The following is a 25,061-nucleotide window of genomic DNA, read 5'->3' as shown; positions in this document are numbered from 1 at the left end:
TTTTTATATGCTTTCAAAAGATAGTGAATAAGTCAATATTTATGAATTCCAACCCAAACTTGACAAACACTTGGTGAAAACCTTATTGTGCAGTATATAGTGAAGAATAAGTTTGGTGTTCAAAGCAAACCAAGATGCATGCTAGACTTGGGAGCTTTGAACAAAACTTTTCATCACAGTGCTCCAAACTAAGTTTGGTGTCACCCCATGGTGCCACCAATATGCATATAAGGACCCACAAATAGTTAGTTAGTTAGTTGGAATTCACGAATAAACAATTTAATCTTTTCTTATTTTTTTTATTTCTAGCCGTAAAGTTCATATTGTCATTTTGATATCTTTTCTTATTTCATCTTTATAGGGAAAAGAAAAGGAGCACTGATGGGGATTGATTGGACAATTAAACGGGGGAGGTTCGGCCACTTCATGAGGAGAACTACACACTTGTCTCAAGAAGGAACGCATGGGGAAACGTTGCCATGCAACATTGAAGAAAGGAGACCCTTGAAGACCGAACCATTCACTCTTATTAAGTGATGATCCTTGTCCTTCCTTCATGCATAACCCCAACCGTCCATCAAGTAACCACTCCATCAATCCACACCCTCCATTCTCTCACAACTTCCATATATAAATAATCCTTGTTCCGTGCCCACATTCATTGTCATAACCCAATCTTCACAACTCTTCATTTCGGCACAAGACACTCCCTCTCACAGTACAAATATTTCCCCCTCACTCGCTTCATTGCAATAAAACCCCAAACAACCAAAAGTCTCACACCCTTACCACCTTCACACAACTTTCATTCATGGCTTCTTCAAGTTCTAAACGAAGGAAGGGAAAAGAACCCATGGAGCAACACCCATATGATGAAAAGAGATTTAGAAGCTTGTATCATGCATTGTAATACGGGTGGATGGTTGATAAGGTAATCATTTATGAGCTGGGATTTCAAGTTAAGAAGACTGAGTGTCCCGAAATCACAGAGAAGGTAGAAAAGAGAAGATGGGAGCTCCTCACTGACCCGGTCACTAAGGTGAATGCAAATCTCATAAGAGAATTTTATGCAAATGCGGTCCGATATGATAAGGTAGATGAGTCATATACAAGCTTTGTGAGAGGAAAGGTCGTGGATTTTGGTCCCATGAGTGTCATGAGGGTATTAAAGCTACGGTCCATACCATTTGAAGAAGAGAGTTATCACTCAAGATTGGACAACAACCCCAATTATGACCAGATTTTGCAAGACATTTGTGTACCCGGAGCTGACTGGGAAAGATCTGCGGGTAAGAAACCAAAGTTCATCAAGAGAACGGATCTCACTCCTGAAGCCAAGGGGTGGTTTGAACTCGTGAGGAGGTCTATTCTCCCAGCTGCAAACAATTCGGAGGTGAATCTCAAGAGAGCCACAATGGTGCACTGCATACTCAAAGGAGGAGAAATCAAGGTTCATGAACTCATAGCTGAAGGCATTAGAAAGATGGCAGAGAAAAGTGACTCAAGAGGAACGTTAGGTTATCCCAGCACTATTTACCGACTGTGCAAGAAAGCTGGGGTGGTGTTTGAAGATGAGGACCCAGTGTGGATAAAGGAAGGCATTCTAATAACGGTCCGAAGGATGAATACTGCCACATCCCCCCTGCCTCAACGGAAGCAAAGGAAGAGGACAGCCCCTCAAGTAGTGGAAGGACAAGTCACAGAGGGGCAAGCACCACAGACCTTGGACATGCACCAATTGCAGGAAGCCATTGATGGCTTGTCTAGACAGTATTTGGAAAGCCAAGGAGCACAGAAACAGCTTCAACTACAGATGATGGGGCAGCAAGAGGAAGCACTCTCAAGGTGGATGACTCAGCAAGGTGAGTGGCAAAGGCAAATGATGGAACAACAACTAAGTCAAGGGCAACAATGGGGAGAAACATTCAACAGGATGGAACAAAGGCAAAATGAGCAACAAGAGTCCATCCAGAGGCTAATCAACATCCAAGCACATCAAGGGGCACACATACATGAGATGCATCAAAGACAAATAGAACACACAGAACTACTGGACGAGCAAATGGCATTTGCAGAAGGAGTTTACATGAGCGAGACAGGGCATCACATAAACACTCAAGCCAGGCTCGGATACCTAGTAGGACAGCTGCCTATATTGCACCCAGGAATCGCAAGGTATGAAGAAGTGAAGGATGAATTAGCACGAGAAGAGAGACAAAGGGTGGAAGAAAGTCATGAATCAGTGAGGAAGGCACTTGAGGATTGGAAGCAAGCAAGATTGGCGCGGATGCGAGGAAATGCAAGAGGACACAAGGAGGACAAGCAAGGAAAAGAGCATGGACGGCCACAAGAGTAAAAGGTGGTGGAGTTCCTTCTTTACTCCATCTTTTTCTATGCTTTAAATAAGGAAGATCTTGTATGGAATAGAACATGCTTCCATGTTAGTTTGAACCTTTTCAATTCTGCATTTTAAGTTTTATTGCTTAGGTCTATGATTTCTGGTTTAAGTGTTACTGTATCATACCATTACTTATTGTATGCTTGTCTTTTAAATCAAATGAAAAGAGAATGTTTATGTTATAAAAGACCATAGTGGAGCTCATAATATGGAAGTGCATTCATGAGTCTTTGGTGTGATCATAAGTTATCTAAATTGGTTCAACCATAAGGTGGGGATGACAACTATCTGGCCTGAATACTATACTTTGAATATACCCATGAGACTAAGTAAATAACAAGATCCTAATAAGAGAAAGGGAAAGAACACTTAAAGTGAAAAACAAAGGAAAAAGAGTAAGCAATAAGGCTAGGCACCAATGGTTTTAATCTTGAGGCATGTGTCTGTGGTGTTCCTATGTGAGGGATTTACTTGGATGAATAAGCTCTTAGGGGTGCCTTATCACTTGGTAACTTGGGTTAACTAACTCGGGATTATCAGCTGAAAGTCCACTATCAAGAGTAACCCAAAGAGGTGCTGGACACCAAGGTCTCAAGAAGGAAAATAAATGAACCAGATGCCTGTGGTGTGTATGTATGGGAGAGAGACTTGAGGGAGTAAGTCCTTAGGGGTGTCTCAAGACCTAGCACCTTGAACCAACTGGTTCGGGAGTGTTGGCTGAAAGCTTATCTTAAAGAGTTGCCCCCTTACAGAGCACTTAGCTTGAAGAACACAAATAAGCCCTAGAATGACAATAAAAGGATCAATAAAAGTCTCATGGGATGTAAGCAAATTCAGTGTTTTAGGACATGATAAAGGTCTGAAAGCCAGTAATGGAATGAACCTAAGTTTCTATGCATGAAACCACCATAAAATCAGTGACATGACTTCCACAAGAATGACTCATTTCTCTTGGCATTCCATTCATCATTCTCTTGTTCCAGTACTTGCTTAGGGACAAGCAAGCTTTAAGTTTGGTGTTGTGATGCCAGGGCATCTTGGCCAGTTTCAATGACCTTTTCTTTACTGTTTTTAGGGTAGTTTCATGCATTTCCTTAGAAAATAAGCTAGTTTTGGGTGGATATTCACTTATACCTTGATTCAAGCATACATTGTGCATTTTACATGATTTCATGAGGATTTTGCATGAGTTTAGTGACAAATTGTATGTTGCATTACCCATGACTTGGATTCGAACTTTGATGCACTCTATTGCTTGATTTCAAGACCAAAGGAAGCAAGGAAGAACCACTTAGCAGTCACGTTAATCTAATTAATGTGGCCACTAACGTGGAATGGGAGGTAACTTGCAAAGTTAATGAGAAAAATGATTGCCAATAACGCTCTCGAAGCCATCATTGCCCACGTTAAGAGTCACGTTAACTAAGTTAACGTGAACTCTAACGTAAAGAGGGGACTTTGAGCCAACGTTAGTGACACTTAACATTATCACTAACGTTGGCCAATGATCATAAGTGGCCACGTTAGAGTCCACGTTAAAAGGGGGAAGAAAGCCAACGTTAGTGACATTCAACATTGTCACTAACGTTGGCCTAAGGTGCAATGTACCACGTTAACTTGGTTAACGTGGGAGCTAACGTAAGAGGCAAGGGTGGTCGACAACGTTAGTGACACCCAACATTGTCACTAACGTTGGAAGCAACCACAAAACCCCAAGGAGCCACGTTAACGTGGAAACTAACGTTGATGAGTGAAAGATGAGTCAACGTTAGTGACATTCAACATTGTCACTAACGATGGGGATGGCTAAGAATGGCCACGTTAGAAGCCACATTAACTTCGTTAACGTGGGACTCTAACGTGAGACATAGGGGCACACTGGAACGTTAGTGACAATGTTAAGTGTCACTAACGTTCTCGAAGGTTGGCAAGGCCACGTTAGAAGCCACGTTAACCTAGTTAACGTGGGCTCTAACGTGAGGCAAAGGGGTACATTGGAACGTTAGTGACAATGTTGAGTGTCACTAACATTCTCGAACTCATACTTTCACTAAACGTTAACACCCCTAACGTCCTGAGCTAAAGTCTCTGCCCACTTCACACTATCTCTCTGCAAGTAAAACTAAGCCCAAATGAAGAAGAGAACTGCTTCAAACTCAAGATCCAAAGGCCCAAGACTTGAAGAGCCAACTAGAAGCTGAGAAGAGTAGTATATATAGGAGTAGCTTTGAATTATTTAAGGAGTCCTGGAAGTTGGAAAACTACTCTCTGTATTTTACTTTCTCTGCTCTTCTAGTTACATGATGTATTCTCCATCTTTGTTCTCATTTTCTAGAGCTATGAACAACTAAACCCCTTTCATTGGGTTAGGGAGCTCTGTTGTAATTTGATGGATCAATACTAGTTTTCATTATTCTTCTTCTATCTTTTCTCTTGATTTTACTTGAAAGCTTTCGATCTTCATCCCATTGGGTAGTTATCTTGGAAAAGAAGCTATTCAAACTTGGATCTCTTCTGAGCCTTGAAAGAGGAATGAAGAGATCAAGCTAGAAATGTTTTCTCATGTTGGACCAAATTGGGTTTGGATGGATATGTGACTATAATCCTCTCAATACTTGATTTGGGAAATGCATGTGGTATAATCAGTGACCACACTTCATCTCTTCTCATGAGCAATTGACCAAGGAATTGGCTATTGATCAAGATTTGAGAGATTGAATTGCAAGAAATTGTAATTCAATCAATTAAGATTGCCAAGAAGATCAATGAGTGCATTGATTGAGGAAGAGATGAAAATGAACTTGATCCGGAGAATTGCAACATCTCCTGCGCCCAATGAACTCCCCAATTCTGATCTCACCCATTCTCTTTAATTTCTGCGTTTACTTTTATGAGCAAACACCCCATTCCCCTTTATAATTCTGCAATTTACTTTCAGTCATTTACTTTCAGCCCTTTTAATTCTAGCATTTACTTTTTCTGTCCTTTACATTCCCGCCATTTTATTTTCTGTAAATCTCAACCCAAATTCTGAATTCGCTCAACTAGAACATTCTTCTAATTAAAGTTGCTTGATCAATCAATCCCTGTGGGATTCGACCTCACTCTATTGTGAGTTTTTACTTGACGACAAATTCGGTACACTTGCCGAAGGAAATTTGTTGAGAGACAGTTTCCACCTGCATCAGGGGGAAGAGGAGAAAGTTCTATATTTCGGTTAGAATTTGAGCCAAGTCGGTTGGTATTTAAATTTTGCAAGTGAGACTAGGAGCGTGTTGCTGAGAAAAGCGAAAGTGGTGACTTTTTTGGCGCTGGAGACGGTGGCAGCTCTGAATGCTAGTGAGATTTTGAAATGTATCGCTGCAATTCTCTCACTCCAAAAATTGAGTGACCAAAATCACCGTTGAACACCTTTACTACCACTAAACAGATTTAGCAACGGTAACCAAATGTTCAAATATAGAGAAACGAAGTGGTCGTATCTATTCGAACGACTTTTCAATTCCTGCAGAAAAAGAAAGGTCGTTAAGTTGGAAATAATAATGTTGGAGGAGGGAGTAAAGATAGGAATGTTGATTGGGTTTTAAACTTTTATTTTTCATCTTCTTTTGGGACTTTTTTTTATTACTTCTACTAATTAATCTAAGCTATATTTTGTTCAATTTTAGATGGAGTTTATAATTTTAATGATGTTCTTTTTGTTCATATTTTTAATTTTGTGAAAATTTTTTTAGTGTAATTCTATAGCTATTACTGATAATTTTGACGGCATCTGAATCTTTCATACTCAAATGGCTATTTATTTATTTTTGAGTCGTTTAATTTTATTTTTAATATTTTTTATTTATTTTAAAGTTATTCCTAAACATTTTTAATTTTGTCTTTAATATTTTAAATAAAATTAAACATTAGTAATAATTTAAAAAAATCTAACAAAAGTCATGCTTTATTTTATTTTATTATTAATTATTTTCATTAGCAAGGATTGCGCATGACTCCATTATATTTATTTTAATTTTTAAAATTTAATTAAAATGAAGAAAAGCACAGCAGAACAAATAGATCTTAGTTTTTGTTTCTCCTCAGAATTTTCAACTCCGTTCCGTTTTTTCTCCCAAATCCCCAGTTCCCCTCCACGTGGAGCACCGGATCCTTTCTCCGCCGTTAACCCTCCTTTTTCCGGCGACTTCACGGCTCCATCCGATTCTCCTCCGCCATGAATCCCGAGTAGTACGTCCCTCTATTTCTCTCACTCCCTCCATCCTATTGTTTTATATTTTAGTATCGGCTTTGAATCTCTTGTGCTTCTTAGTGAATTGTTTCGACAAATTCAATTCCTTTCGTGGTTTTCGTTTGGAGTTCCTCGAAACAGTAATTTCCGTTGATTAGTTGATAACCCTAGATTGGATCAGCTTCATGAATTATGCTGTGAGGAGGTTGATAATCTTAGAAGTTGTTTATTATTATTGTTATCATTTTTAATAAGTACTAAAGTATCTTCTGTTGAAATAGAATTTTACTTTTCAAATTGTGTTCTTTTTTGGGATGGTTCAGTGGTACCTTAATCTTGACCATTATTGGTGACCTTCTGTGTTTTACTTGCGAATATTTTAGCATTTCTATAAAAATTGACCAAATATAAGAATGAAAAGAAAAGAAGAGAGAGTACAAACGAGAATCTTGGTTTATGATCGAATTATAGCTCCCTTAACATTTTTTTTTTCCCTTTTGCGGGGGCTGGGGGGAATAGGTTACATTCCAAATTCCTGAATAGATTTTTCTTTTAACTAACTTAGTTTAGTGTGACGAGGACTGATAACCCACCTTTGGAATTATTGCTTCCTACAATAATGCCAATTGATAAGATTTAACATAATAATTGACACGGATTTCACCCTTGTGTTATTACATCATGTTTTATGTCTTCAAATAGATGGATCCTAAGGAAATTGCGAAAGAACTTGTCAAGAGAGATTTAATCATAAAGGGACCAAGTTCAGACATGATTCCGGATAGAGCTCAATAATGTTGTTTGATCCATGTAGCCGCTAAAACATTGTTTTTGTTGTTGTTGTTGTAGTAGTAGCAGTACATCTATGTTTGTCTTTATGTGCATGAAATGATTTTGGTTGTCCATGAAGCAGATCTCTGTCATTTAGTTGGCAAACTTAATCTGTTGCGGTTATCCTTTGCAGTGATTATCTGTTCAAGCTCCTTCTTATTGGAGACTCTGGTGTTGGCAAATCATGTCTTCTTCTGAGATTTGCTGTAAGCCATCTACCGCATCTAATTCTAATATTTTCTTTGTTGTGTTCTTTTACCTTGCTGTCATTGTTGGTCTTTGAGTGAAAATGTGATGCGCATTAAAGTAATCTTTGAAGCATTACTTATTGAATTTATATGAATTACTGTTGCTGCTAAATACATTAGTTAAATAAATTTTATTGTTTATTTCCAGGATGATTCATACATTGAGAGCTACATTAGCACCATCGGAGTTGATTTTGTGAGTACATTTGCAAATATTTAGCTTGAACTCATTTGAAAATGTGTTTTAACTGATCATTTCATGTTGTTGTCTGTAGAAAATACGAACTGTTGAGCAGGATGGGAAGACGATTAAACTTCAGATTGTATGTATCTGATTGCTTTATTTGCTAACATTTCTTTTTATTAAGCTTAAGAAATATGTTTTAATATTTCTGCCATGTTTATAGACCATGTGGATAACTGAACTTCATGGCTGTATTGATTTATTGTCTCCTACATTGCTTTACAATCTGTTTCTTGCAGTGGGATACTGCTGGACAAGAACGGTTTAGAACAATAACCAGTAGCTACTATCGTGGGGCACATGGAATCATTGTGAGTGATGAATATCCTGACATTTAATTTTAAATATTGAAAATTCCCTATCTATGGGGATCATTTCAGGTGAGCTACAGCTACTGACTGCTTTTTCTTTGCTGGCAGATTGTTTATGATGTGACAGATGAAGAGAGCTTCAATAATGTGAAGCAGTGGCTCAGTGAAATCGATCGCTATGCTAGTGACAACGTCAACAAACTCTTAGTTGGAAACAAGAGTGATCTGACAGCAAATAGAGTTGTCTCATATGAAACAGCCAAAGTACAGCTTTAATACACATATTCAATTTTCTGTTGTTTTCTCATGAAGGAAATAACTTCAACTCTTCAACTCTGTTCAATGTTTCTGCTAGTGGGGTGATTAATATTGGTCTTGTTTCTGCTTCAGCATTTGTAACCAATTCTTTTCCTTGTACTCCTATTGCAGGCATTCGCAGACGAAATAGGCATTCCTTTTATGGAAACTAGTGCAAAAGACTCTACAAATGTCGAACAAGCATTCATGGCCATGTCTGCTGCCATCAAGAATAGGTAATTTGTTCCTGATTCTTATTTAATGATAGATGATAGATATTAGGGAAAATCTCCAAGTTTGGCGTCACTTGGCCAGTTGGCCATGTATTGGTTATTGCCTTCCTGGAATTATGATTGATAATTTATCAACCGTGTTTTGACTTTTGAGAGCTTTAGTTTCAAATCTGAAATTTTATGCTATTCTTTTCCTGTCCCTATGAACATTCCCCTTCTATTTTTCTGGCATTGATTTCGTTCAAGCATGTTATCTTACGCTATATTTGTGACATCAATATAGAATGGCGAGCCAACCAGCCGCAAACAATGCAAGGCCTCCCACGGTACAAATCAAAGGACAGCCAGTTGGACAGAAAAGTGGGTGTTGCTCTTCCTAGTCAGATAATGTTACAGATCCTTTTTCACTTGGTCTGCTAGTTGCTCTGTTCCATGTAAGATTTGTCATTTTAGTAAGTAGTGGATCCATGTCATATAATTTGTCCTGTGGTTTGAGAATTGACCTAGATGATCCCATTCTTTACATATACTTAAATGGTATGTTTGGGCTTATTATATTAGCACTCGTTAATGATAAATCTATATCTTCCAGCTCATATCTTCACTAAGTTAACACTAAGTTTTCTTTCAGTTTCTGTCTTAGAACTGTATAATTTTGCACAATATATACCCTATAATAAATGTTTATCTGGTTCTAGGCGTCACTCCCTGACTTGTATGAAAGGAATTGATTTTGCTAACATTGTATATCTTGGTAACGGATATTAATGGATATTAATGAAGCAAGAAAAGATATTTGCTTCTAGCACCTGTTCAACAAGGCAGATTTGAACCTCATGCCCAATGGCACAACTAACTTCACGTGAAGGTTTGGACTTGTTCGGTTGCTTTATTTGGGTACACAGGACAGTGCAGGAGAAATTCTACATCAAATTGCAATACAAACAGGCAAATCGAATTACAACCGATAAAATTTTTTGGGCCTTTTCCCAAAGTACTATTTGTCGATGTTTTTTTACATGAACGTCCTGATTCAAAATACGGAGCCTCTTCGTATGGAGGTTTTGGCTTTACTATTTTACTAGATAGAATGGAGATAAAATAAAACAAGTTTACAATAGAAACAGTAGAGCTATTAAAATTTATTCTTTTTGACCATTATTTTTAATAATCAACTTAATTCCTTTAGTTTAGTAATTTAACAAGGTATTTTAGCTTATATTTTTTAACATCGATGACTAAACGATAAATTCTGTTGGTCTTTTAACATTTTTCAATTTACAATCATCGCAAATATTATCTGGCGAAAATAAGGATATGGTATTTTATATTTTAGAAATGCATTATGGTAATAGACAACTTTGTGAAAATAAGGATATGGTATTTTATATTTTAGAAATTCATTATGATAATAGACAACACTTTGTGAGTAGGGGGTGGCAAACGGGTCTAAATCCGCTGGGCCGGCCCGCGTAATCCGCTAAAAAAGACGGGTTGGGCTGGAAAATTGGGACCGCAAAATAGTAAAAGCCTGCCTAACCCGCACCGCTTAAACCGTGGGTTTTTGCGGGCTTTGGCGGGGGTGGGGCGGGCTTTTTCGCCGAGCTTAAAATTTTTTAGTAAAGGGTATTTTTACAATTTTTTTACTAAAATCCAACTTCCCCCCAACTCAACTTAGAGAATGAAGATGAAAATTAAGTATTTTGGATTATATTTATTTTGTTTTAGAGACAATATTTATAATTATGTTTTGGATTATGTTTATTTTGTTTTGGGAACAATATTTATAATTATGTTTTGGATGAAAATTTGGTTTATAATTATATTTATTAGATATTTATAATTACAAAGACTTTAATGTTTGTGAATATAAAAATTATCATTTGTTTATACCTTTAGAAATTATAATAGTTAAAAGTAAAAAATAGGAGAGTTTTTTTATGCCTTTATATATATTATTTAATAGTTAAAAATAAAAAAAAAGGTTATTTGACGGGCTTAGTCCGCCGGCCCGCCAACCCGCCGTTAGGCGGGGCGGGTTAGGATTCTGGGACCGCCTTACTAGGCGGGGCGGAGCGAGACGGGCTTCCCCGCTTGCCACCCCTATTTGTGAGTAAAAGTAACTCAGACCAATTGACTTATAAAAGGAATTGGTCAAGTCAATCGTTCGCCCACCTTAACTAGGGGTGGCAACGGGGCGGATTTTTGCTCTACCCGACTCCGCTCCGCCGTACAACAACCCGCATAGAACACGCCCTGCTTCTATCCGCGAGTAGTAAAACATTGAACTCTAACCTGCCCCTGCAGGTACCCGTCTCGCCCCTATAATTATTAAAATTCAATAAATAAAATTAAATTTCAAAATTTATATAACCATTATCACATATATAAAATAAATTAAAGTAAAAATCTTTATATAATACAATATTATTAATCATTTACTAATTATTTTACATATATTATACATATTATATATTAAAATTATATATATAGTGGGGCGGGTATTACTATTACCTAAACCCGATCCCGTCCCGCCCCTCCAGAGAATTCGCCCCGTTGAAAATTCGCCCCGTATCGCCGCCTCGAACGTAGGGACAAGGTGAGTATCCACGGATTCAGATGGTATTGCCATGGTCATCCCTAATCTTAACTTAAGCAGGTTTTTTGTTTTAAAATATGCTTGTAAAAATGAGATGATTAATAGGTTCGAGTCCATAAATAAGTGAATTAAAGGTATGCTTGTTATTTAAACTTTTTTTCATTATTTTTTTATTACTTAATATTTTTAACAAAATTTTTAATAATCCAATTTGAATATCTCAAGTTCTAACTAAAATATTTTAAGTTTCAAATAACAATATATATTAAAGAGGCAAAACACTTCGATCTGAAATTGATCTTTTTTAACCTAGGAATTGATTTTGTTTTCTTAATTAGACATTGCTTATGCAGACAATACAATAAGAAAATAACCAGATTAATCCAAATAAACTGATTAATTCGTTTCCTCCAACAATTTTTTTACTTCTATTCTAAGGATCAATATATACTTTTAATTTGCTCACTTATTTAAACCAATAAATTACTTTATCAGACCTAATCAAGTCACGGCGATCTGTGTGACAACTCTACAAATACTTTAATAGTTTAATTAATACTTTATTAATCTTTATTTTTTATTATTTTTAATATTATTAAATTTTTCCATTGGCGAGAAATGCCCATACCTTAAACATCAAACTTTGGTTTCGGATAACTTAATGCCGGTTGCCAAGGCAGGAAGCACCCTTCTCATAGGGGATTGGCCAAACTCAAATTAGGACCATAAACGCCACCGTATTGGGTCCACGCATGATACCATTTTATTTTATTTTATTTTATTCACATTTAATTCAAAAATAAGAAAAGCACAACACAGCAGAAGAAAATCAAGAAATAGATTTTAGTTTTTGTTTCTCCTCAAAATTTTCAACTCCGTTCCGTTTTTTCTCCCGAATCCCCACTTCCCCCTCCACGTGGAGCACCGGATCCCTTCCTTCTCGCCATTAACCTTCCTTTTTCCGGCGACTTTACGGCCCGCTCCGATTCTCCTCCGCCATGAATCCCGAGTAGTACGTTCCTCTCTTTCTCTCACTCTCTCCGGCGAATTGTTTTATTTTTGGTATCGGCTTTGATTCTCCTGTGCTTCTTAGTGAATTGTTTCGATAAATTCGATTCATTTATCGTGATTTTAGTTTGGAGTTCCTCGAAACAGTAATTGCCGTCGTGATTAGTTGATAACCCTAGATTGGATCAGCTTCATGAATTATGCTGTGTGGAGGTTGATTTTTCTTTTTTTTTTTTTTCCCTATTAGAAGTTGTTTATTATTATTATTATTATTATTATTATTATTATTATTATTATTCAAAAAGTACTAAAGTAGGTTCTGTGGAAATAGACTTTTACTTTTCGAAATCTGTCCTTTTTTGGGTTAATTCAGTGGTACCTTGATCTTGTCTATTATTGGTGAGCTTCTGTGCTTTACTTCCGAATGTTGTAACATTTTAATAAAAATTGACCTAAAAAAAAAAGAAAAGAATTAAAGAAGCGAGAGTACAAACGAGAATATTGGTTTATGATTGAATTATGATTCCGTTAACCTTCATTTATTTTATTTTATTTTGTGAGAGGTGGGGGAATAGTTAGAGGTAGTTGCATTCCAGATTCCTGAGTAGATTTTTCTTTTAACTGACTTAGGTAAGTGTGATGAGGATTGAGGACTTATGGCCCACCTTTGTAATTATTGCTTCCTACAATAATGTCAATTGATAGGATTTAAGATGACAATTGGCATGAATTTCACCCTTGTATTATTACATCATGTTTTCGGGGAGATGGGAGATAGCCTGATGGCTTTGAATAGGTGGATCCTAAGGAACTTGCGAAAGTACTTGTCAAAAGAGATTTAATCATAAAGAGGCCAAGTTCAGACATGATTCCTCATAGAGATCAATAATGTCATTTGATCCATATAGCCGCTAAAACATTGTTGTTGTAGTAGCAGTACATCTATGTTTGTCTCGGTGTGCATGAAATGATGAAGCTGTGTCTGAAGCTGATCTTTGTCATTAGTTGGGAAACTTAATCTGTTGTGGTTATATTTTACAGTGATTATCTGTTCAAGCTCCTACTTATTGGAGACTCTGGTGTTGGAAAATCATGTCTTCTTCTGAGATTTGCTGTAAGCTATCTACTGCTTCTAATTCTAGACATTTTCTTTGTTGTGTTCTTTTGCCTTGCTGTCATTATTAGTCTTTGAGTGAAAATGTGATGTGTAATAAAGTAATCTTTGAAGCATTATATATTAAATTTATATGCATTACTGTTGCTGCTAAATGCAGTAGTTAAATCAATTTTATTGTTTATTTCCAGGATGATTCATACATTGAGAGCTACATAAGCACCATTGGAGTTGATTTTGTGAGTACATTTACAAATATTTAGCTTGAACTCATTTGAAAAATGTGTTTTAACTGATCATCTCATGTTGTTGTCTGTAGAAAATACGAACTGTTGAGCAGGATGGGAAGACGATTAAACTTCAGATTGTATGTATTTGATTGCTTTACTTGCTAACATTTATTTTTAGTATCCTTAAGAAATATGTTTTAATATTTCTGCCTTGTTTATAGACCATGTGGATCACGGAAATTGATGGCTGTATTGATTTATTGTTTCTTATGTTGCTTTACAATCTGTTATTGTAGTGGGATACTGCTGGACAAGAACGGTTTAGAACAATAACAAGTAGCTACTATCGCGGGGCACATGGAATCATTGTGAGTGATGAATCTCTTGACATTTAATTTTAAGAGTACAATGACAATTAGGTCCCTGAAGATTTCAACTTCAGACTAATTAGCCTCTAAAGAAAAGAGAGTACCAATTTAGTCCTCCATGATAGCAAACGGTGGATATGTTATGTCCTTCTATCATTTTATCACATAAAACTTAACGATTGTATTTATATGTACAGTTAACTACTGTGACATGTCTATTTATTGAAAGATTGTTATGTAGATAACTTTTATGGTGAAACTTCACCTGTTTTAGTAGAATTTGTGATGAATAGAGAACAATTGATAAAAGTTATATGGAAACTCAAAAGATAATGAATGTTTCATTGTCCAAAACTACATCGTTTCTATGTTCACGTGACAGCAATAGGACATGTACCATTGTAGATAACAAAATACATAGGCAACTCCGTTTCGTTTCACACTATCCATTGACGGCAGGATATACATGTCCACTGTTTACTATCGTGGATGATCTAATTGGTACTTTTTTTCTTCAAGGACTAATTACTCCTAGGTTGAAATCTTCAAGGATCTAATTGTCACTTTACTCTAATTTTAAATATTGAAAATTCCCTATTTATGGAGATCGCTTCAGCTACTGACTGATTTTTCTTTGCTGGCAGATTGTTTATGATGTGACAGATGAAGAGAGCTTCAATAATGTGAAGCAGTGGCTCAGTGAAATTGATCGCTATGCTAGTGACAACGTCAACAAACTCTTAGTTGGAAACAAGAGTGATCTGACAGCAAATAGAGTTGTCTCATATGAAACAGCCAAAGTACAGCTTTAATACACATTACTCAATTTTCAATTATTTTCTCATGAAGGATATAACTTCAAGTCTTCAACTCTATGTTCAATGTTTCTGCCAGTGGGGTGATTAATATTGGTCTTGTTTCTGCTTCAGCATTTGTAACCCATTCTTTTCCTTGTTCTCCTATTGCAGGCATTTGCTGACGAAATAGGCATTCCTTTTATGGAAACTAGTGCAAAAGACTCCACAAATGTTGAACAAGCATTCATGGCCATGTCTGCTGCCATCAAGAATAGGTACTTTGTTCCTGATTCTTTTTTAATGATAGATGATAGAGATTAAAGAAAATCAAGTTTGATGTCACTATGGAACTGCCAATTAGAGGTTGTTAAAAATTCTAGGTGGAAATATAATGACTGTTATGGACTTGTTGGCATTGGAAACAAAGTGATAGACACTAGATAGAATATCTATAGATGGACCCAAAAGAGGAGTATGAATTATGATTGATAATTTATCAACGGTCTTTCGAGAGCTTTAGTTACACATCTGAAATTTATGCTGTTCTCTCTACCTATGAACATTTCCCTTCCATTTTTCTGCATTGATTTCTTCCAAGCATGTTATCTTATGCTATGTTTGCGACATCAATATAGAATGGCGAGCCAACCTGCCGCAAACAATGCAAGGCCTCCCACGGTGCAGATCAAAGGACAGCCAGTTGGACAGAAAAGTGGGTGTTGCTCTTCCTAGTCAGATAATGTTCGGATCCTTTTTCCCTTGGTCTGCTAGTTGCCGTTTCGCTTGTAAGATTTGTCATTTCAGTAAGTAGTGGATCAATGTCATATAATTTGTTCTGTGGTTTGGGAATTGGCCTAGATGATCCCATTCTTTACATATACTTAAATGGTGTGTTTGGGCTTATTATATTAGCACTCGTTAATGGTAAATCTATATCTTCCAGCTCATACTTCACTAAGGTAACACCAAGTTTTCTTTCATTTTTTGTCTTAAAACTCTAAATTTTGCATAATATGTTCCGTATAATAAATGTGTATCTAGTAGCTGTCACTCCCTGACTTGTATAAAAGAAAAGGTTCTAAGTTGGTATCTTAACACACATTAATGAAGCAAGAAAAGATCTTTTTTATTGAAAATGATCATTTTTTTTATATATATTCAGTGTATTGAATTATTAAACGCTCCAAAAAGTTTTCTTCTTCATTCCTTGTTAAAAGTATTAGAAAAGTACGAAAAGTTGAACGCCAACTGCAAAGGCATTAGTTTCGTAGCTCATCATGTCGATTTGAAAAAGCAAATGCTCTCTATTAAGCATTTATATTCTAACTTGTTTTGGATTTGATTAATCAATTCAATATTGACGATATTGGCTTATAGCAAAAACGATTCTGTTCATACAAGGCAGATATTGAACTTCATGCCCCATGGCACAACCAACTTAAATGAAGTTCTATTTCTAAACGTTTTATTAATGAACGTATGATGATTCAACGTAGTTAAAGCCTCTTTATATAAAGGTTGAGTTGCTATTTTACAAGATGCAATAGAGAGAAAATAAAATAGACTGGATTACAATCATCGCAAATATGATACGTGGAGAAAAAGGATATGGTATTTCTTTGTTTTTTTTTAAATGCGTTAGGGTAATAGACAACTTGCTGATATTATAAAAGCAACTCAGAACAAACGACTTGATACAAGATTGCAATATACTTTATAATTTTTGTGAGCATAAAACTGTCTGATTTGATTTAAGCAATTGATCTGTATAAACTATGATACATTAAATTATGAAGAAATCAACCTAATTAACGTAGAAACAACCTGCACAGCGCACACAATTATTCATTTTAATTCCTAATGACGAAATTCCATTAGAAAGATATCAAGTAAAAGCTTTTGATTTTCAGATCTTAATACACACTGCAAAACTACTGTAGAAGAAGCACAAAACCAAACTACTTCGTGAGTGCAGCATTAATATTAGGCTCACGTTTCTATTTTTTCTAATATTTTAGTTATTTAGAAAAATAAAAATACAAAGTTGCATTTTAATGCGATGCCAAACGGGCATATTTGAAGCAAAACTGAGAATTCAATCTATAAATAAGGAAACTCAACAACATTTGATTTTATCCGCCACCATAATAACCCCCCAAATGTCAACCACAGTAAAAACAAAAGACATGACAGAGGAAACGGCTACATGCGATTAAGGGAACAACCTAAATTTACATTGTAAAGAGTCATAATAAAAGTTGAATAACCCTTGTTCTTCTAATTCAGGAAGAAATCCAATGTTTTTCCTGTTTAAACTTAAAATCATAGAACCCCAAAATTGTAAAGAAGAGAGGACAGACAGGGAAATGTTTGGAAGGGTTCTTGGAATGGAAACCTCACTTGCCACCCAAGGTTGGGAAGTGCCCAGGATCTGCAATCGACGGGGCCTGGGCGTTGCTGCCAGCATTTCCACCATAACCTCTAGAACCTTGGCCACGTCTGCCACGTCCGCCTGGGTTGTAGTACCTTTCTCCTTCAGCAGGCTTCAGAAACTCGTTGATGCTGACAGACTAAACACAGAAGTCCAAAATTAGCCCATAGAAGAAAATACCAAAAACAAAAAACATTGACAGTGCCAATTAAAATCTATAGAAAAAATGAAAAATATTATGGGGGTATATTGACGCTGGAATCAGAGAGATCCTTCAAGAAGGAACACAAACACAAACTGAAATTTACCCATCAAAAACAATACAACCATGCAATGGCGATAATAAAGTTGAGTTGAAAAGGACAAGGAGCAAGAATACATACAAGGGACACAACAACAGCCTCATTTAGATCTCAAAAGGAAAAACCACAAAACAAAGAATAAATCAAATGCCAGATGCATAACATCTCCTGGTCTTGCAAAGTAGTAACAAACAAGAACATGACAACTGACAGGTAGTCACTAAATAACCAACTTTACAATGAACTAACGCGGTGAATCCAAAGGAATAAAGTAAAAAGATCGTGTGTTCGAATAACATAATACTCAACCCTTTTATTTAAAATATCGAGTAACCTGGATCTAAGCAATGGTTTCCATATTTATTTGGGGATAGGAGTTCACTATTACTACAAAAGTCGGTGTTTATTTTAAAAGATAAAATTGAACCAGTAGAATCCAGGTCATGGTTAAAAAAAAAGCAAGTGCACAAGGATGCACCATAAGTTAAAATAAGCAACTAAATTATCATTTAAACCAAGTATTCGAGGCAGATAGATTTGATGGCTGATAGCCAAATAATCCTTCATGGAGCTAAAATTAAAAGCTAGAGTGCTAAAAAAGACGGACCTTCTTGGATTTCTCCTCCTTCTCCAAAGCATCTTTGCGCTTATCCTTGTCCGATCCCTGAAAAGATAATTAAGACATCAATAATTGTTTTTGAGATAAAAAAATATCATACAGCAGTAACAACAAAGACTTCAACCAAGTAGATTGAACTCATTCCCTCTGTTTGCTTTACATAGATCAACAATGGGTCCATAGAAATTAGAACAACAAGAAACAGCTATAAAAAAAAACAAAACTAAAGATAAAATCTCACCAACTTAATGAAGATGTCATGGTTGTCTTTCTTGCTTGACAGTGGCTGCATGGATTCAAATTCCTTAATATCCACCTTTCTCTCCTCAGTTTTGAGCGCTTGGAATGCCTTCCGTTTCTCTTCCAGCACCTTCTCATATTCCTCCAATGTCATCTCCTATCAAAGTATAACATTATTTGGTAATGAACAAATAACAGCTGATAATAGTAAACGTTGAAAAACCCACTAAAAGAAGCAACCATGTGTTATGACAGCAAGAACAAAAAATGCAACCAATCATTTTCTTTCTCATGATCCAAAGGCATAGAAATGTCAGAAGTTATACAAGAAAAGGCAATGAACACTCACCTTCTCCTCCGGCTCCTTTTCTACAGCTTCATTGGCAGGACTGTCCTTGTTTGCATCTTCTGCAGCTCCCTCGCCAGCAGGGATCTCCTCACCCACAATCTTTTCAGTTTCATTCACTCCCTCCTCAGTCACCCTACACAAATTTCATACAAATAGAAAACGTAAGTAAAAAGGACCTGTTGAAAGCAAAAATAAAAAAATATAAAAAAAAACTCTAAAAGACTAAACCATGCAGCGAGTATATTTATAATATATATTATGTAAAACATAATTGCTTACGGAGCAATTTCATCAGCAGGGGTTCCCCAGTTACCACGACCAGAGCCTTCACGTTTAAGTTCATTGCTGCAAATAGAACAAATGATATCAATGTTGATAATTGATAGAAAAACTACTTGAAGTAAGTAATGATGTTCACCCGCGGCCTGTCCCACTGCGGCGTTCAAGCCTTCGTGGACGCCCTTCTTCGCCAGCTTCGCCATTGCTGAAACCTCCACGACGACCACCAACACGATAAGGCCTCCCACCGCCATAGCCACGCCTTTCTGAAGGCCTCCCATCATCTCCTTCAAAGGCAACTTGGTTTGCAGGGCCACCAGCAGCAGGGAATGAGTTATCATCGCTTGGATAGTCACGGTTAAATCCAGGGCCACCACGACCACGTCCATATCCTCGTCCACCTCCTCCTCTTCCACCTCCACCACCACGACCACCACGTGATGATTCATTTTTTGCATCCCTCACTATAAAAGAGAGAACAAAGGTAAATGAAGACAAGAAATGGATTCAACCAACATTATCAATGCAATCAACCATTCAGGAACTAGTACAGCAGAAAACATATTATTCAATATTATCTTAACACCAAAAAATAGTATATACACACCAACCGGCGAGCATTCAATGCTCAACACAACAAATAATGCAAGAACTTTACAGGTTAACATTTAAATGTATCCCTATAAATTAATTTCAATTAGAAATTTACTAGTATTCCCTACATAAAGGAGTCAAATTCCGCAGAAACTTGTGAGCTTATGCAAATGCAAAAGAAAAAGCACGCTATCAGATCCCCTATGATACATTAATACTCCATTTACTACAACAAAAATAAACAAATTAATAAATGCAGCTGAAAAAGAAATGATGACGTGTTTAAATCTCATGTACACGTGAACATTTATGTAGACTAAGACAGCAACAAACAATATAATTTTAAAAACCGACAACATAAAAACACCAAGACTCATCATGTGTCTCATACTGCAGGATCAAGCAAAACCTACAAAAGCAAGCATGTTCCCAGCAAAGACAATATAATACAGGAACAAAAACACCCAGCATATAAATCTCAGTTCAATATTGAAATCCATCAATAAAAGCCAACATATTTTCAATACCCAAAAAAAAAACAAACTTCTCAACAAAAAATTAAAATAAAAAAAAAAAAAACCGAAAAATCAAGGAACACAAAAAGGGAAATGAAGAAATGAATAAACGAATGAATCAATTAGAAAAAGGAATGCTCACCAGCCTGAGAAGGAGGAACAGGCTTAGAAGGCAACTGAGCTGGTGGCTTCTGCTGCTGAGCCGCCGCCGCAGCTGAACCCTTCTTGGGTGGAGCCACCGCAGCAGCCATAGCTTCCGCGGCGGCGAGTTGCTGCGAGGGGTCCTCGGCGTCGTCACCTAACAAATCGAAAGGGTTGGCCGTCGCCATTTGTGGAAAACTGTGACCGACAGAGAAGAAGAAACCCCCCTCACACGAAACAGAAACCAGAAAGCTGTCTTCTTAGTGTCTGAAATTAGAGGTTTTTGGAGTCCATCGAGAACGGAATAGAGATCGATGAGAGAGAAAGAAGAAGAAGAAGAGTGAAACTGAAAAACCCTAGCAGCCGCGAGAGAGAGAGAGTGAGAGTGAAACCCACAGAGAGAAAGAGAGAGAAAGCAAAGCAACCTAATCTCTAATTCCAAATTCAATGAATCTATTTATTTATTTGCGGTATTCGGTTGGAACTTCTACTTGCTTGCAAATGCTTATGCATTGCGCCCATTTTATATTATTATTATTATTATTATTATTATTATTATTATTATTATTATACTTAAAAGTTAAGATATTGATCAAAATAATTTTAAAAAATAAAAATGATAAAAAAAGATTTTAAGAAATAATATTAGTATGTAAAAAATAACAAAATAATACTATTGTGCTTTATAAATGGTAATTGACTTCTTGCATATTTGATTACATACATTATGAAAATATTTCAATAATTATTTTTAAAATACATAAAAAAATCAATGCAAAGTTTTTTTTCCAAAAATAGTAGGTTATATTTCATTAATTATTAAAAAATAAAATATATAGACGTTCAAAAATAAGACAGCATAAAAAAGGTGGGAATTTGTTCAAATTCTATTGCAATTTGTCCTTACTCTGCTGAATTTTAACTGATAAAATCCTGTCTGCAATATCTTGAAAAAATAATTCTTTAATGAGATTCTGATTCCAATTCCTATTTTCAGTAATTAAGTCTTTAACTTTTGAAATCAACTCGAAAAGAACCTGTCTGTTTGGCATGTCAGAAATCATTAAAGAATATGGATGAGGCAGTCAAGAATTCTCAAAGGTTCAAATATTCTCTCTAGTACCCATAGTCCAGTTAAGACCTTTTTCAACAATCTTTCAGCCTTCTAGTATGCTCCTCCATCCCCAAGAAAGTAAGACTCCAATTTCTGCAGTTATAGCATTACCATTGCTAAAGTATTTACCTCTTTGTGGGCGAGACATAGTGTCCCAGCTAATCCAAGTCTTCTGCCTTTCAGAACCTATTTATCCCCATCAAAACTGAGAAAATAGAGAGTGAATTTCCAAAATTAAACATCAGGCAACTTGAAGTAAGACCATGTATAAATAGGAATAGCTTCTCCTACTGCCTTAAGTAATACCTATCTACCATCCGACAATAGAAGATTGCGTTTCCACCTTTAGATTCTTTTTTTAACCTTCTCTTTAATCATACTAAAAGAAGCCTTTTTCGATTTAGAGACTATAGAAGGCAAACCAATGTATCTATCCTAAGCCCCAATATGATTAATATTCATAGAGTTAGCCAGTAGTGAAGGGAGTGTTGTGGCTAAAGAATACAACAGATTTATTAAGATTCATCCTCTGACCACTGATGCTTTCATAAGAATTCAATAAATGCAGGATATTTAAACATGCCTCGGAATTAGCCTTACAGAATAAGACAGAATCATCAGCAAAGACGAGGTGGTTGATATTGGGGCATTGCCTATGTATCTAAAGATCTTGAATTAGATATTGAATTAGTCTGTTTTGTTCTACCTTGTGTAGCAAGAAGGAGAGTCCTTCTACACTGAAAAGAAAAAGGTAGGGAGATAGAGGATCTCCTTATCGGATACCTCTATTTGGTTTGAAAAAACTATAGGATAGAATAAGAAACAGTTGTCACTAATTCTCGAATTCACATAATCTACCGAGAGTCAAAACCAAACTTCTCCAATATAAACTAAGGAAAGTGTTATTCCACCTTATCATATGCCTTACTCATATCTAATTTTAGTGACATTTCATTTTCGAGTCCCTTTTTTTTTTGTTCTTCAAGTAATGCATACACTCGTGAGCAATTAAAATATTACCAGAGATTAATCTGCCTTTAATAAAAACATTATGTGTAGGGCTAATTAGTCTATTCATCATACCCTGAGGTCTATGCACAAGTACTTTAGAGATAATCTTATAAAATACTGAAGATATGATTATTGGTCTTACCTGAGTCATATCTTTCGCATCAGAAATCTTGAAAATAAGACAGATTTAAGTGTTATTGAAACCCTTTGAAATTCTACCCCCTGAAAAAAAAAGCTCTTAATGGCTAGAAACACATCACCACTAAGGATGTTCCAAAAGTCTTGAAAGAACTTTGCTGTCATGCCATCATCTCCTGGAACACTTTGAGGATGAATGCTAAATGTTGCGCGTTTTATTTCTTCCATACTCATTGGTCTTTGAAGTCTACAGTTCATGTGATCTGGTATCTTAGGTTTAAAATCAGTAAACAAAGATTCAGGGTTCTCATGACAAGTGAAGGAGAAGATGTCCTTGAAATAAGATTCAGCGACAGAAGCAATACCAACATTTGAAGTAGCCACTTCACTATCACTACCACTTAGTTGCCAAATTTTATTTCTTCGGATTCGATTTTTAAATTTCTGATGGAAGAAAGTTGTATTCTGATCATCAGATTTGAGCCATTTGATTCTAGACTTATCTTTCCAATAAGATTCCTCACTCTGCAATGCTTTCTCAAGCTTGTCATATAGTTCTGAAATTATGTCGCCTCCATGACCTGTTAAACGAAGTTCCTCTAATTCAGACTATAGTGTATCAATCTCCACCTTCATATTAGATCTGTTTTCTTACTGCCATCTGACAATCTTATACCGACAATGCTTTATTTTTTGAGTTAGGATATACATGGTTGAACCATCAATCTGTTCGTGCCAAACCTCTCTAACAATCTACCTTATTTTCTCACTGGTGTAAACTCCGAAAAATTAACCAATAATTAGTTAATAAATTAATTTTTATAAAAAAAATTAGAAATACAAATTTTATAGTTTTATGAGATAGATCTAATTAAAATAAGAATTTTGACACTAATTTTAAATAATTTGACGCCCAAGACCTAACCCAAACACCTAATAAAGGGTATGGCTTCAACCACTTCCCCCCTTTCATGAAAAACACACGCTGTACTTGGAAAATTTGGATAAGGAGAAATCAAAAATAGCAAACCCTTAATCCAATTTCAAATTCACTTAACTTTCAATTTGGAGCTTCGACCGCCGTACCGTTTGCAGCCACGCGACCACCGCGTTGAGCTCTACGAATTGATTGGAACAATTTCATAGGTAAGCCTTATTCTCTTTCCCAGCTGATCATCCCCTAAATTTTGAAATTCAATTAACAATTATATTGAATTTTGTGTAATTTTGGTGTTTAGGTTCGAATTAGCTTGCAAGTATCATCAGGTCTAGCTCATTTGAGCTGTGGGTCAAGTAAGAACCCTCAAACCCTTTATGGAATGTTGAATTAGCGAACTTTATATTGATTGTGGTAATAATTATGATGTTAGATTGAAAATTTAGTAGAGTCAATAATTGAAAATGTGGAGCTTGGATTGAATTTTGGTGGCTAGAGGGCTGTTTGATGAGGTTTTGGAGTCTTAGGAGCTTGAAAAATGCTGAAATGTGAGGTGTTCCAGGCATTAGGAGGGATCGGCCAAGGCATGATTTCGGTTTCTCGTAACTAAAATATAACGTGTCGTGAAAACTTAGGTTAGATAACTGTAAGATAGGATTGAAATGTTGATGTTGTTGAGATTAATATTTGTTGGTATTTATGAGGTTGATGACTAGTAATATGAATGAGGATATTGTTAGTGAAATAATGATTTTGAGTGATTAATGATACATGTTGATAATTATATTTATAGTTGTTTTACATATGAACAATTATGTTGAGACGGATGAAATGACGAGTTGGAGTAGTATTGGATGAATTAAGAGTATTGAGATATGATTGGGTGAATTTAATGCAGTTTTGGTGAGTTTTAAAATGGTTTTGGATTTGGAAAGGTTGGGAAAAACTTGAGTTTTAAGTTTTGGTCAAAACAAAATTTTAACGAACTTTGTCGGTTCATAACTTGAGTCTCGAATTTTGGATTTGAACAAAATCTATTTCAAACTAAAGATATTTTCAATAGCTTTAAAACGGTATAAAAGTTAAAGAAAATAGAATTTTGTAGAAAAAGTTATGGACGTCAGAAAATAGGTGCAGAAAACTGATTTGGTTAAGTTGCAGAATTTTTGAAAAATTTTCTTTTTTTATGGGTAAATATATCAGCGTTTTTAACTTCCGTAAGTACAAATGGTAGTTTACTCTTCTTAATTATTTTTGTCAAACTAATATTAAAGACGTTCATGAACGGGATAAAATCGAATTTGACGAGGTTCAAACTCTATTTCAAACTATGAACAAATTTATCTTTATGAAACTATACCTGATCTTAAACTTAACAAAATTTCTATATTTTGAGCAATTTTTTTCACTAAATCTGCACTGATATAATTCGAGTTTGAGCTAAAAAAATGAAAGAAAAAAGTTATCGTTATTTATCAGCAC

General features: G+C 35.8%; 3 protein-coding genes across 3 annotated transcripts; 2 read left to right on the top strand and 1 right to left on the bottom strand.

Moving 5' to 3' along the window:
* The first annotated feature begins 6,438 nt into the window (after positions 1–6,438).
* On the top strand, positions 6,439–9,497 carry LOC130936265 (ras-related protein RABD2a). Its single transcript, XM_057866313.1, has 8 exons — positions 6,439–6,628; positions 7,594–7,666; positions 7,857–7,904; positions 7,984–8,031; positions 8,192–8,263; positions 8,372–8,527; positions 8,693–8,796; positions 9,077–9,497. The coding sequence occupies exons 1-8, from the start codon at positions 6,615–6,617 to the stop codon at positions 9,171–9,173; spliced, it is 612 nt and encodes a 203-aa protein (XP_057722296.1). The 5' UTR covers positions 6,439–6,614; the 3' UTR covers positions 9,174–9,497.
* A 2,649-nt stretch (positions 9,498–12,146) lies between these two features.
* Positions 12,147–16,045, top strand: LOC130936264 (ras-related protein RABD2a). Its single transcript, XM_057866311.1, has 8 exons — positions 12,147–12,404; positions 13,442–13,514; positions 13,706–13,753; positions 13,834–13,881; positions 14,041–14,112; positions 14,757–14,912; positions 15,081–15,184; positions 15,545–16,045. The coding sequence occupies exons 1-8, from the start codon at positions 12,391–12,393 to the stop codon at positions 15,639–15,641; spliced, it is 612 nt and encodes a 203-aa protein (XP_057722294.1). The 5' UTR covers positions 12,147–12,390; the 3' UTR covers positions 15,642–16,045.
* Positions 16,046–16,984: 939 nt separating this feature from the next.
* LOC130935305 (RGG repeats nuclear RNA binding protein A-like) lies at positions 16,985–20,825 on the bottom strand. The gene is made up of 7 exons (XM_057864996.1): positions 20,381–20,825; positions 19,269–19,593; positions 19,130–19,195; positions 18,851–18,983; positions 18,503–18,658; positions 18,250–18,306; positions 16,985–17,479 (listed from the first exon to the last, which is right to left on the bottom strand). The coding sequence occupies exons 1-7, from the start codon at positions 20,565–20,567 to the stop codon at positions 17,306–17,308; spliced, it is 1,098 nt and encodes a 365-aa protein (XP_057720979.1). The 5' UTR covers positions 20,568–20,825; the 3' UTR covers positions 16,985–17,305.
* Between the last annotated feature and the right edge of the window lie 4,236 nt (positions 20,826–25,061).

This window comes from Arachis stenosperma, chromosome 6 (genome assembly GCF_014773155.1).
Source record: "Arachis stenosperma cultivar V10309 chromosome 6, arast.V10309.gnm1.PFL2, whole genome shotgun sequence".
In the NCBI taxonomy this organism is placed as follows: Eukaryota; Viridiplantae; Streptophyta; class Magnoliopsida; order Fabales; family Fabaceae; genus Arachis; species Arachis stenosperma.
Note: the sequence above shows the minus strand (reverse complement) of the source record. Positions and strands in the feature narration are given on the sequence as shown.